Source organism: Oreochromis niloticus, linkage group LG23, assembly GCF_001858045.2.
Source record: "Oreochromis niloticus isolate F11D_XX linkage group LG23, O_niloticus_UMD_NMBU, whole genome shotgun sequence".
NCBI classification, from domain to species: domain Eukaryota; kingdom Metazoa; phylum Chordata; class Actinopteri; order Cichliformes; family Cichlidae; genus Oreochromis; species Oreochromis niloticus.
The window spans coordinates 10,006,279-10,020,130 of record NC_031986.2 but is presented as its reverse complement, the minus strand read 5'-3'; the positions used below and the strand labels follow the sequence as shown (position 1 = coordinate 10,020,130).

The 13,852-nt window shown below is 41.5% G+C and overlaps 1 protein-coding gene across 5 annotated transcripts in view; it reads left to right on the top strand.

Annotated features, from left to right (window-relative positions):
- Window positions 1-13,852, top strand: part of LOC100692684 (rho GTPase-activating protein 6) — a 102,035-nt gene that overhangs the window by 76,476 nt on the left and 11,707 nt on the right. For 4 of the 5 annotated variants that reach the window (XM_013268945.3, XM_003440940.5, XM_013268947.3 and 1 more), the window contains exons 2-7: window positions 4,232-4,391; window positions 8,142-8,213; window positions 10,768-10,916; window positions 11,054-11,182; window positions 11,278-11,473; window positions 12,565-12,620. In XM_013268945.3, the coding sequence (XP_013124399.2) occupies window positions 4,232-4,391; window positions 8,142-8,213; window positions 10,768-10,916; window positions 11,054-11,182; window positions 11,278-11,473; window positions 12,565-12,620 (762 nt within the window). Of the gene's footprint in view, window positions 1-3,479; window positions 3,612-4,231; window positions 4,392-8,141; window positions 8,214-10,767; window positions 10,917-11,053; window positions 11,183-11,277; window positions 11,474-12,564; window positions 12,621-13,852 lie in introns of those variants that run through there. The other variant, XM_025903044.1, reaches the window with a different exon arrangement.

The window sequence follows — 13,852 nt, the reverse complement described above, 5'->3', positions numbered from 1 at the left end:
GTGCCGGCCCAGTCAGCAGAGTCATTAATCTTTCCAGGGTAAAATCTGTCAGATGGGAGCACAAAGCAGCAGTAACACTGATAGCATAGCATTTGCTGAATCCAGTCCTTAACAGAAGCATTAGACTAAGGCCTGCACACTTAAAAATCTCTGGATGCTTGGTCTCATACTAATCCTTGTCTTTCTTCTTCCTTTACATAATATATTCAGTCATTTCTGCTGAAACAACAACAACAAAAAAAAGTAGTAAATAGCACCTGTTAAACTTTAAATTATCTGATTAGATCTGCCCAGCCATTCCAGCAAACAGCTATATGGAGGCTTAACAATACAAACCAGCATGACAGAAGGAGCTGGGGTAAGAGGTGGGTTGCAAAGTGGCTTGCATCAGCTGTGCGCAGGCTAAAGCTGCTCAGGATTCAGTCATGCTAGACTAAAAGATGATGCACAGGTTGTCTGGTGGGAGGCACCTGTCTCCAAACAATTGTGGTCTGACTCAGACTGACTGCTGTAACTCGAGCAAATTGCCAACACGTGTCCAGCCGCTGTTTTCGCAAGTTTGACTAAATATTAAGTATAATGGGAAGGGTGGAAATCGGTGTAATGATATCCCCTGAGCTTGACTTTTACATGCAAAAACTATGGCTATTATTTATGTCTGTTGCTCTGAAGTCCAGTTGGATGTCTGATTTGGTTAAACTTGGTGCTGGCTCTTTAAGGCCAAAATGGATCCCAACCCAGTACTTTTTGCTCTTTACGGTTGAACATTAATGTGAAAAAATAGTTTTCACGCATGTTGTATCTTTTTTTTCCCATAATTAGTAGACTTTGGTGCAGAACAGGGAGGGGTAACAACCACTGTAAACACTGAGCTTTTTTTCTTGGATTTTTGTGCCCTGAATGGACTTACTATTCTACAGATGGATATCAGATGGATGAATATCATCACCAAGGAACTGGTATTCCTTTACCTTGATGTTATTTAAGAATAGAAAACTATTACGAAACTACCACAATAATTTCAAGTTGCTATTAAGTTAAAGAAACATGCAGTCTAAATAGGTAGAATTGATGCTGGTGCACCAGTTTTGGTTGGGACATATTCAATCATTGTTGGCCAGAAGAGTGGCCAATCATGAGCCAGAGCATCAAGTTGGAATTATGGTTAAAAAGAAAGTTTTTTTAATGATGTAGATGGTAAGAAAATTCAGTGCACATTTACTATGTTTTTTTTTCTTTTGGACACATAAAACAAACAGATTTATATTTGTTATTTATAGTTATTTACTTACTCGTTTACACTCTTACAAGTATTAGCATATTATGCTGAAGTAAGCATTTCTTCTGCGATCTTGAATTCTTTGAGCAAAGTGTTGGACAGATTGTCCTGTCTGTGTGCTTTAAAAGAACAACACTATTGTGTAACTTTGCTATTTTGTGAGCATATTTTGGCTTGGTGGCGTTGCATTTTACTAGGCTCTATTGCACGTCTCATTCATGCATGTTCAGCTTAATAGGAAATAATATGGCCAAATGTGGTATTCATATTCTGCAAAGAATAATAACTCTTTCACTGACATATTCTCCTGATTAGGATCACTACATCTACTGTCATGGTTTGAAGACCAAAACTCACTAAACCCAGTGTGTGTTTTAAAGTTAAAATCTTAATTTTCTACAACGAATATTAAATGCAAATTTTGAGGGATTTTGTCTATTGAACTTTTAATTTAGAAATTTACATAAAAAAATAACTGTCTACTTGTAATTTGAAAACGGTTTTCGTAACATTTCTTATATGCAAATATTTATTTACTCATTTACACTCTGCCCGATTGGTTGTTGTGGCATTACAAACACGCGTCGTGTTGCAGAGCGCGCTCTGGTGGACAAATGATGCAACATCATTGCTCAAAACAAAGTTGAAGGGTGTTTCTTTTGTCTCTTTTTTCTTTTACTAATCGGCTGTTATAAACGTGATACCGATGCATTGGCTAATAGCACTAATATTGGCAGATAATAAAGCCCTATAATGTACTTTTACCACTATAAATGCACATACATATATTACCTTATTCAAGAGTTGAATTGTACAAGGCAACTTGGGTTTATAAGTTTGGTAACAGTGAGCTGACGGCCTGTGTGTCATTCATTCATAGTCCAGCAGTGATAGCAGGACTTGGTCTCCCTCCCTCGGCTCTTCTGTCAGCATTCCACAGTTTTCATAGCTCGACACTTAAGAGCCGAAGCTCATCCGTCTTGTTCAGAAATCCCACTGAGCAGAACCAGCTTGACCGAGGACAGGCCTCTTTTTTTTCTTTACTTTTTTTTATAATATCGTTCCAACAGCTTGTCTTTTCTTTTGTTGTATGTGTGTGTACAGGCATGTGTGCGCCATCTGAAGTGAAGCGGGCTGAAAAAGGGTTTCCTCAGTCAGCGATAAGGAATGGCCGTACACAGGCGTGCACTGACAAAAAATACGCAGAACAGCTGTGCTGGATAAAATGCTTTCTGAAAGGGGGGCAACATGCAACTCACTTCGCTCGCTCACTCGCACACAAAGTCATTTGGCTCTCCAGGTTGCCTGTATCCACATCATGTTTTCCTTCCATGGCTGAATGATGGCTCTGTTGCCTCACTGCACTGACTGGGGTCAAATAACAAGCAAGCTGACAGCAGGGAGGGAGGAATGGCTTCAGGAAAATATTGTTGATAGAGGCCCAAATATGAAAAGTTAAGTCTTCATGGTGTCTCATTTTTCTTCTACATACCATGCGTAAACATCAATCAGATGAAAATTTAAACAGAGATCTAATAAGAAAAAGAAAACATTCATTCCCGCATAAATGCAGACACATTGCACACTGTTAAGCCCTCAGTCTGGTTAAGGCATTAGGTAAATTGCAGCAATGCCCCCCCCCCGCCCACTCATTTTAACCTCTTCTTCTTCCTGACATGTCAGTAGACACACAGGAATGCATGAATAGAGATTCAGATGGCTGAAACGTTCAAAGCCAATGCTGTCTCAGAATCTCCAGTATTTAATTACGTTTCACATCAGTTCAGTTTCATCCTGATCGCAGATAAAGCCCAACCTGGAGGGTAAATATGCTCATTTTGTATCCAGGGCACATATTGTAGATCCATCAATATAGGGCCAGCTTAAGATGTCCCCAATTGCTCCTTAGAGCTAGAATAGAGGAGTGTCTTCCAAGCACGTGATGTCTTTATTCGTCTTTGCAGGCTACATCAGCAGTACAGTAGGTTTAATCAGCTTCACGTTCATTAGTTTTTAAACATTTGATGCTAAATAAACTAAGTCCCATAAGACTTAGTTAATTATTTCCATACGTAATCAGGGATCAAGACATTTTACCCAAGTAAAAAGGTTTTAGAGGTCCTTCTCCTGGAATAGATTTAAATCTTCTGTAAATCTACAAATTAGTCCACACCTCACACCTCTGCTTCTTTTCTGCAGCCTGCCGCTGCCTGGCTCTTTGCGTCTGTGAGCCTGACTTCATCACAAGTTGGCTGACCACATCAAAGAAGAACAGCTCTGTTTTGCATTGCTAAAGTGTGCTTTGTAAAGCAGGAGAGGAAAACCCAGTGAAGTGAGTGTTAGTTGGCAAGATTAGGGAGATGAAAGCAGACATGGAGCACAGCAAAATTATAGAAGATATTTTAACCATACAGTTTTATTTATATAGCACCAAATCACCAAAACAATCTCCTAAAGGCGCTTTATATTGTAGGGTAAAGAGCCAATAGTAATATAGAGAAAACTTCAACAATCAGGCAACCTCTTTTGAGCAAGCGCTTGGTGACAGGTGGAAGGAAAAACTCCCTTTTAATAGGAAGGAGGAAGGAGGGGAGGAAGTCAGGAGAAAAGGCATGCAGCCACTGAGCTGACTGCTTGATTGACCTGTATCTCCTATCATATGAAAACATACTATATGGAAAGTGAATAAAGTTAAGAACAGGATTGTCACTGGAGGGTTCAATCAACAATCGAGTTATCGGACGAGGAACCATATTCGATACACATAGATACTGACAGGATGGCATTTAACCCCCAACCGCAGCCCTAATCCTGACCATATGATAACTTAAATTGGTGCATGAAAACCGATAAAAATCAGCAATGCAATGTAAAATGACATGAAATGGTTCCATGTTCTGATACTGTTAATATTACTTTTGGTATAACTTTTGTCTCACTTGTCCTTCCCAGGGGGATTTCACCTGGAGCAGCTTGTCAGGGCGGAGCGTGCGTCTGATGCCAGTTGCCATCCAAAGCCTGTCGGAGCTGGAGAGGGCCCGGCTACAGGAAGTGGCCTTCACCCGTTTACACCAGGACTATGACTTGGGATGTCAGATAACCATGCCAAAAGGTGGGGATTGTTTTTTTTTTAACGCATACTGTAGACTTGAGTTAAACAGCATTACATCATTTTTATGTTTAAATCAGTATATCCCACCCATTCACAGCTAACAAAGTGCTTTGGATAACATCAGGGTTTCGAGAACATGACAGTTATATGACTGTTACCAAACCAAATGCATATATTATTGCCTCCAGGACTCTTCTGTGTTCCATGCGCTACAAACTGATATGCTTGACCTGGGTTTGCAGTGCATAAGGTACAGCCAATGCTCAAGTCCCTGACCACATCCCCTTGTCATCCCTCAAGTGTATTGAAGGGAAGTCGTGTATGGTCTTTGTTTGGGGAAGTTGTGACAACACGCGAATTTAGATATAAGCCTTACTTCACATAGGGATCCGTTGCTTCCTGTTCGCCTTGGTATCTGTTGACCTCCCGTCCTCATAACGACATGAAACTCCCTTTCCGCTGTGGCAGAGGCCAAGTGCAGCCACTGTAAATGCTATTTAAAAAGTCTTAGGGTGTGCACAAGAGTGATATAGTTGACCTTATTGTTCCGTGTTTTGCTCCTGTAAACCAGATAATTAAGCTTTTGCTAAACTTGGATTAATTTGTCAAATTTTCTCATTTTCCGAACACGGACAGAGCACTGCAGTGAGACTGCTGGAGTTGGTGGTTTTCCACTGGTCTCGCCCAGCCTAAAAATGTCCACATGCATCAGTTTTTAGATATCAGAGAAAACAAATATAATCCCACCCAACTTAGGAAGATAAGTTTGCAAATTTTAATACATGTAAACCCTTACTGAATTTTTAAAAGTGGACTTGTCAGTGATGCAATTTTAGCTCTGTAGTCCTGAAGTCGATCAGTCTGGAGTTCAGAAATATGCAGATATGCAGTCCTGTTAAAACTAAGTACACCCTTACTGTTTCCATAGGAATTAAGAGGAGAAGTGGCATCCAGGTGCTGCTAATTAGATGCATTTGCTTAACTCAGGGGTGTCCAACTCCAGGCCTCAAGGGCCGATGTCCTGCAGGTTTTAGATATCACCCTGGGTCAGCACACCTGAATCAAATGATTAGTTCATTACCGGGCCTCTGGAGAACTTCAAGATATGTTGAGGAGGTCATTTAGCCTTTAAATCAGCTGTGTTGGATCAAGGACACATCTAAAACCTGCAGGACACCGGCCCCTGAGGCCTGGAGTTGGACACCCCTGGCTTAACTGATCATCATCAAGCCATGTATAAAAGCAGACGTTTAGGGAGTTTTAGCATTCAAGCATGTGTTAATATAATGCCACGATCTTCCCAGGAGTGAATATCAAAGCAAATTCATCCTATGTCGCCTATTGTAGCCACGGGTTCTGAGCACCTCGCAGTCATTATGCTCATCATGAACTTCTCTGCATATTCTAGAGGCCATGTGTCCGACGGCTAAAGCTCAACTGAAATAGAATCATTCAACAGGTCAATTATCCCAAATCTACAGCAGATTCTCTGAAAAAGAAAAAGAATCAAGGTTTTGCGAGTGATCCAAGATTCTTCCACAGCGATGTGGGATACTGATAATGTACAAAAAATGATTAATTCAAGCTATTGCTGCTGAAGTTGGTTCTACAAGCTACTGGATCATGGGGTGGGCTCAGTTTTTCACAGCACTGAACGTTATTTTTCACATGGCTGCATAACATGAACGCAGCTTTCATGACCTCACCCACTAATTCGTCAAGACCCGCCTTGAAAGATTGGGCAAAGTCTTTTAACAGTTGGTCTGTTGATGTTTTTGTTACTCACGTATACAGAATGTCTTACAAACCACAAAGTATCGAGTCCCTAAATTCTACCCTGCTTTATCATCTTTTTTTAGTATCACGGGCACCACGATTACCCAATTAAGAAGTCATTCGTCTTTCAGTTTCATCAACTTGCATGTTAACTCATGCAGACGACACATGTTAAAATTGACCTTGCAATGGTAATCCCCACATTTCTCAGTTGACTCTTTTTGGGACAGCTAGCACTTTTTTTTTGCATTCTGCTGTTTTTTACAGTTACTTTAGTCTTGCAAGGTAATAATCAATAAAAATGACAGCTAAAACTTACAATATCATACGACATCAGAATTTTGCATCGGTTTCTGCTACAAGCTAAGGTGCACAAAGGGGCACAGTGAGGGTAGCATTGTGCACTATATCAGTTGAGTGGGTGCCGTAGCAGCACTATAGTGCAGTGAGTGGATTATCCGGGGCTTGCATTCCAGCTGAAGGTTAAACCTCTCCCCAGCATGATTTAATACGTACTTGTCTGTGTTGCTTATGAATTCCAGAGCCCCTGACGGCCGCCATGTGCAAGCGAGGGAAATATTTCAACTGTGTCAGATTTTGTGCGCGCACCCGAGCGCTGTTTCGGCTCCGCTATAACGTGCGTTTTGTGTCTGATATTTATCCGAGAGGCAGGGCTCGTGTTTCTAGGGTTTCTTCGAGAACGAGGAGAGGATTAAAGGGAGACAGAAGCTGGGAAGACGAGGAGGGATGGGACGAGAAAAAGGCAGCAAAGGTTCATCGTACGACTTCACAACTGGCTGCGAGCTGAGGAGGGGAGTGTGCCGTTTTCGGGGGGATTTCCGCAAGGCTTTTGGAAATCATCTGTCAAAAATCCAAACCATTTCCTCTGTCTTCCTCTCCCTTCTCACTCTTGCTGCCCCCGCTTTCAATCAGAACATCTGCTTTCTTTCTTGCGGTGTCTCACACCCCTCACTGTTTCCACCTACTTTTCTCCCAGACTTTGTGCTTCTGCTGCGCTTCAGTTTCAGGCCAGGTTAAATGGATCAGAAACCAAACCTGCTCCCTGACGTAAGCTGCCAGCACCACCATCGAGCACGTTATGTGCACTGGATGCAGTTCCCTCATCCCCGCTCCAAGTGACTCATTTGACACAGCTGTAGGGGAACGTCTGCGGTTCAAACCGAGGTTGCTAAACCAGCAGATCGAGGCTCCGCGAATTAGCCCAGAAAGATCTGACGTGTTAAAAGGACTGAGTTTTTATAGCTGAGTGACAGAACGATAACATTAAAAGTTGCTGAGGTTTCCACAAAACTGACATTCCTCACCACAAGATGAGGATCCCAAGACTTTCAAGTCTCACGTGGCGCAGCTTCCACAGTTTCCTGATCATCAGTCAGCAAATTCAGGAGCCATTCATCATGTTGACGGCCGACAAAACGGCTTCCTCTTTTCAAAGCATTCCGGTCAGATACCTGGATGGAAAGCTCACATGTGGACATTGATGTCCGTTTTAGAATGGAGATTTTTTTTATTTTTGTTAAATTAAAGCCCATCAGCTGTTTCTCTAAAGATCGCTATGAAAGTAAATGCAGTGAATGGGGGCAATGCTAAACCAGGCTAAGAATGTGTATATGCGCCCATATATGGTCCTGTGACATGTACTGGTGTCCGAGGTAAGAAAAGCCTTGCATATACTTGGTAATCTAGATAAAAACTATAAGTGATTTAATGTGTTTTCACAGTCATTTTTTTCCTGTGCTGACTACTACTGTTGCTGACCCTGTCTGACAGCTCCATTAAATGGATCTGAGTGCATGGATACCTCACCTCCCTCCCCCACCACAGAAGTTAATTCATGTCTGCATTCCTGACATAAGCTTATTAAATATAATAATCCAGATAAGAAAGAGCAGATATGGGGATCGTTTGTTTCAGGTGATTTATTTTGGCCCTTTTTTCCCTCCCCATGTGCAGATGGACAGAAGAGGAAAAAGTCGCTGAGAAGGAAGTTGGACTCGCTCGCAAAAGAGAAAAGCAAAGACAAAGGTACGCCAAGTTCTTTTAACACGCACTCTGATATTTTGCCATTTCACAGGCTTTTCTCCCTCTGCGTCTCTTTGCCTTCAGTTGTTTTTGTCATGACTGTCTCCATCCCCCCTCCCTCCCTCCACCCAACCAGTGAGACATAGGGGTCCAGTCTGTGGTCTCCACCCCTCGGGCAGGTGAATGGGGAGGTTACAAAAACAGTTTCTGTTTACTGGGCTTCGACAGTTTATATTTACCTTTAGTGGAGCGACTCCTTGTAAGGGGACTGGCTCTGAGGATCAGCCACTGTGCTGCGCTAAGCAAACTCTGCATATTTGGCAGGAAGAGCAAAAAGCTTAGTCTAAGAAGCTAAAGTGGAGAGCGAAGTGAACCGTAAAATGAAAATAGGATCTTGTTATAGAATGTGTGAGAAGACTTAATGATAAGGAAAAGTGCTACTGTTAAGGTGATATATGGACTAATTACTAGCCAATTAGTAATGACAAAACATTACATGTAATTAAAGTTTGTTAAAGTCAGCATTTTGAGTGCTTAGTCAGCTACTGCTAGCTTACTTGGTTAGCAGACAGTTAGCATAAAGCTAGCAGTAAGAAAACATGTTTATTTCCATTGTAAATTTGGACATTTTAACCTAGGAGTCACCTGAGTTTATAAAGCTTTTTAAATCAGAGACAAAACACACAGTAAATGTACTCATAACTGCTAAAGCCAGCATGGCAGTGCATAGTTAAAAGATGCAAAACAACAGCCAAAACACAAAAATGTAAATTTTTTCCAGGTTTTAGAGAGTGAGTTAGGTTGGGATGTAAATAATGCACATGCTTCGATCAACGCTATATTGCTTATAACGTCTGTCAGATGTTATAAGTAATATAGTGTTATAAGTCCGGTTGTTATCCAGTGATGCATGGTGGGGTTAGCTTTGAACTGAGCCCAGAAGGCTTGATTTACGTGTGGTTTCAAGCACAAAAGTCCTCTCTGCAAGAGAGAAACAGAGGGAAAAAAGAAAATTGTGTCTCCGGTGATGCTGCTGCAGTAATCTGATCTGTGGACATGTGATGGCCAAACATCAGCCAAAACTGCATTTGCAAATGGTTTAATAGCTGCTACAGTCTCTTTTGTTAAAAGCGGATGTTTTACCTCAGACAACATCAATCAAGTTGTCATTCAAAGGAAAAGACACGCTAATTGGTCTCAACTATGTCTCGCTGTATTGTGCCGGGAGTTGAGCATTTACTACTTCCTGAAGCTGTGAGATGACTCCTGCATGAACTTAGACCAGTTAATGTAACTGGTGATGTGAAAAACCAAGTGCTGAAAATCAAGTGTGTGTTCCTGAGACGCCAAAGGTCTGAAAATGGAAGATTTATAAAGATCTGACGTGGTTTGATGAACGAGGTTTAGCTGCTCATCACGTCTGTGTTATGGGGTTTAGAGACTGGATATAAGCACATGCGCTTGTGTGTGTTTTGGATATTTAAGCGACTGTAGAGCAAACTGTTTGTGCCACAGTGTTATTCATAAACCACAGCCTTTCACTTGTGGTTGTGGACTGCATTTTGCTTTCCCTCTCCTCTGTCTTCCTTTGCCTCTTTTCTTCACTCCGGCTCTCTCTCACACACACACCGCACAGCTGGACAAGTTTTTTTTTCTTCCTCCCCCCCCTCAGCTGTTGGCTCAGCCCTTAGGATTGTGTGTAAATGGAATATATAGCCTGCAATAGCCCAGTATGACATCATTCCTCTCTGAAGGCAGCGCTGCACGTAATTGGGCCCTCGCATGTGTGCATCCATCAGAAGTACATGAGAAGCTGATGGCTGTTTTAAACTTTGAAAACGTTAAAGACTTTTCGGTCTTGCAGTTTCGAATGAGCGAAAATCTAGTCTGACTCATTGGATGCCGACTGTCGGCGTGACCACCAAGCATTTCTCTGTGCCAGCTCTGCTTGCAGAAACGCCACAATCCGTCACAGGAAACGACATATTCCGAGAGACAGCATTACAACTGGACCATCAGAGGAGCACGTGAATGCAGGGTTGCTATTTTGCAGTTGTGTCATCACTGAATTCTGGGCTTATGTAAGACTAGGGTAAATGGAGCAAAGGGATAACAAGTAACCATTATTCATATAGAGTATGTGTCAAAGCTGAGCACCAACTGAAGTTGACCTCGTCGTGGGTGAGCGTCATCAAAGTTGTGTTATTTCCGTCAGACGCCCCTAGAATTAGTGGGCTGTCGTTGCCGGATTTACGTCGGTTGACTTTCTGTGATGTCTTATTTTGGAAAACAGATGTAGTCCTTTAGTAGTGCCGTAAAAGTTTTACTGACATAGTTAATGTGGTTTGAGATGCCTCCATTGGACGTGTGTAAAAGGCAGGCTGCAGCAGAAGTGATAAAGCTGTTAACTGTTTATGCTGGAGAGCTATTTTTGGATGTTGGTAAGGAGCTTCTTTTTCCCATTTCATGGAGTTCAGTTACCCTAACCTTTTTTTTTTGTTTTCTTTCCTGTTTTTCCCTCTCTCGTCCTCCAACATCTTTTGGCTCTTTTTCACAGAATTCATACCCCAGGCCTTTAGTATACCCCTGTCCCAGGTCATCGCCAATGACAGAGCTCACAGGCAGCGACAGGATTCTTTTCGTCAGGACCCTCCACAGCGGGAGGAGCACAAAGACTCCTCAGACCTCGTATCGTCCATTTTACAGGTCCGTCAGCTTGTCTGTATGGTTCTCCCTCTGTGTGTTCAGTCTTTTAATTCCCATCTTCAGTCTTGGGAACATTTGGGACAAATGTATTTGCACTCTAGAGAATAAGATGAACTCTTAAATCATGTGTCCTGCAGTTTGCCACCAAGCGGCCGTCCAACAAGGAGTTATCCAGCAGTAACTCGTCGCTAAGTTCCACATCGGAAACGGCTAATGAGTCAACATCACCTAACACCCCTGAAGCTGCCCCACGAGCGCGCAGGAGGGTGAGGCATTGAAATTCATCATAGCCTGAGCTGCCTGCACAGATCAAGTGGAGGTTTTTTTTTCTATTCAGCCGGGTTTGTTGATTATCCTCTAGGGAGGCATGTCAGTGGACTCCATCACAGACCTAGACGACAACCAGTCCCGCTTGCTTGAGGCGCTGCAGCTCTCTCTGCCGGCTGAAACGCCGAGTAAAAAAGAGAAGCACAGGGACAAAAGGCTGAGCCTGAATCCCATTTACCGTCAGGTGCCCCGGGTCGTCGATAGTTGCTGTCAGCACATCGAAAAATATGGTGAGCAGCTGCTTAATCGCTCATACAAATCCCCCAAAAATCAGGATCCTGTTTGAAATGTAAATAAAAACTGAACGCAGGGGTTGGAAATCTCATAAACCCATATTTTAACCACGATAGAACATATATATTGAATGTTTAAACTGAGAAAATGTACTATTTAGGGGGAAAAAAGCAACATCAATTTGACTTGGATGGCAGAAACATGTCTTAAAAAAGTAGGGACCGGACCGTGTTTTCCACTGTGTAGCATAACCTGTTCTTTTAACAACAGTCTGTAAATGTCTGGGAACTGAGGAGACCAGTTGCTGGACTTCTTGTCTGGTATGGGATTCTAGTTGTTCAGCAAACTTGGTTCTTCTTCGTCGTATGTTTTGTTTTACAATACCCTAAATGTTTTCAGCTGGACTTCAGGCAGGCCAGTTCAGCATCCAGACACTTCTACTTTGACGCCATGCTGTTGTAATAAATACAGCATATGGATCCTCTTGCTGAATTATGAATTTATTATGAATAGGGCTTCCTTGAAAAAGACGTTATCTGAATGGGAGCATATGTTGATCTAAAGCCTGTATAAGCATTTCTGCAAGTGTTCCTGAGCTCATGCTCTCCAAGACAGAATATTACCTGTTTTTAATGCAGTATCACCTGAGGGGCAGAAGTTCACGGGCATCCAGCATACAGTAACTTTTCCTTGTTCTTTTGCGTACAGAGTTTTATACAAATTCTAAGTCTTAACAATTTCACATCGAGCAACATTAACCTGAAAAACTTTCCAGAATTTATAGATGCAGCTTTACTTCTAAGAAACCCTCTCTTTTTACACCCAATGATGTTACTGGCCTGTTGCCAATTAACCTAATTAGCCGAAAAAGCTTTATTTTTCCAGCCTTTTCTTGCAACTGTCCCAACTTTTTTGAGACGTGTTGCTGCATCAAATTCAAAATGAGCTAATATTTTTCATGAAACAGTAAAATGTCTCAGTTTAAACATTTGATACGTTTTCCGTGTCCCTGCCTCTTCAGAATTGGGACTCTACATGTACCAAGCAGTGTCTGATTTCTCTTATTTCTGCACTTTTAATACTTCAGGTTTGCACACTGTGGGGATCTTTAGAGTTGGAAGCTCCAAGAAGAGAGTCCGACAGGTCAGTATTCTGTCCATATAGTAAAATATATTCCTTCATGTGGTATAACATCTCTCACAGGGCCTTAATTGGGTTGTTTTATACTCAGTAACCATATCAGTATCAGTAACCCATTGTCCTTTAAATGAAAGTATCATTTTATGACATCCACAAACAAGATGCACAGTGCCACGCTAAAAAGCCCAACAATAAATCAGAGGCCTGTTTTGTAGAAAGTGAAAGTTTCAGGTGTGAAATGTTCTTCACACTTCTCTTTCCTTAAACAAGAGTCAACACCAACAAACAAAATGTTGTTGCCAAGAATAGAACGTGTTAAAACCAGCACATTGCACTAAAATGTGCCATTTAAGCTAGCAAAGCTTGATCTACTGAATTTTCCAGCCTGACAGTATACAAATAAAGTGATCCAGCAGAGTTTATACTTATTATTCAAGCAAATATGAAGTTATTCTACAAACTCCTACACCGCTCATTATCCGTTACCTTTGACTCAAATGAACACACAGTGAAAGAATGAATAAATCGGGGTTAAACGAAATGGAGCAATCAGTGTGGGTGGCATAATTTTTATATAATATGTTGCGTGTTTTGTTGGCATGTACATGCACTTGTAGCGGTTACAGAAAACTAAAGGCACTTAGGGAGGGGAGAGGAGGTTACTCATTCACTGACTGCCTCAAAGCAAACATCTGTGACTTTCAGGTCTCCATCATAGCAGAGGTGTGGCGACTGAGATGAAACAAATGCCAGCTTTGTCATAAGAATTTTTGCTAAATGCAAAGCTTAAGGTAAAATGAGCAGATGTTCGACGCTCAGAGCACAATTAACTAGTTTGTACATCAGCTTAGTTGCATTTTGCAACCTGTTCTGCAAGTCACGTGATGCTAATGATGGCTTATCGCATGATACAATAATTTTTTTTATCAGAGTTTTTCAAATTGACAGTATCATTGTTATGGAGACCATTTAAAAAAAATAAAATATGTTGCTATTACCTGCGTATCAATATATAGAGTCTTTAAGCAATGCACAGGTTTTTTGGTGTAGGAAGTGTTTTGATTTCTATTTGTAGTCTGTCTATAGTTTGAGTGCTATTGACCAATCACATTTGAGCAGACTGTAAAAGACAAAAGGATTTATTAATTTAATTTGCTGTACATTTCGTGTAAAAACGGCCACATTAGTGAACGTGCAGACAACCCATTGTCATAGCAACAAAATAGGCTTTGTAA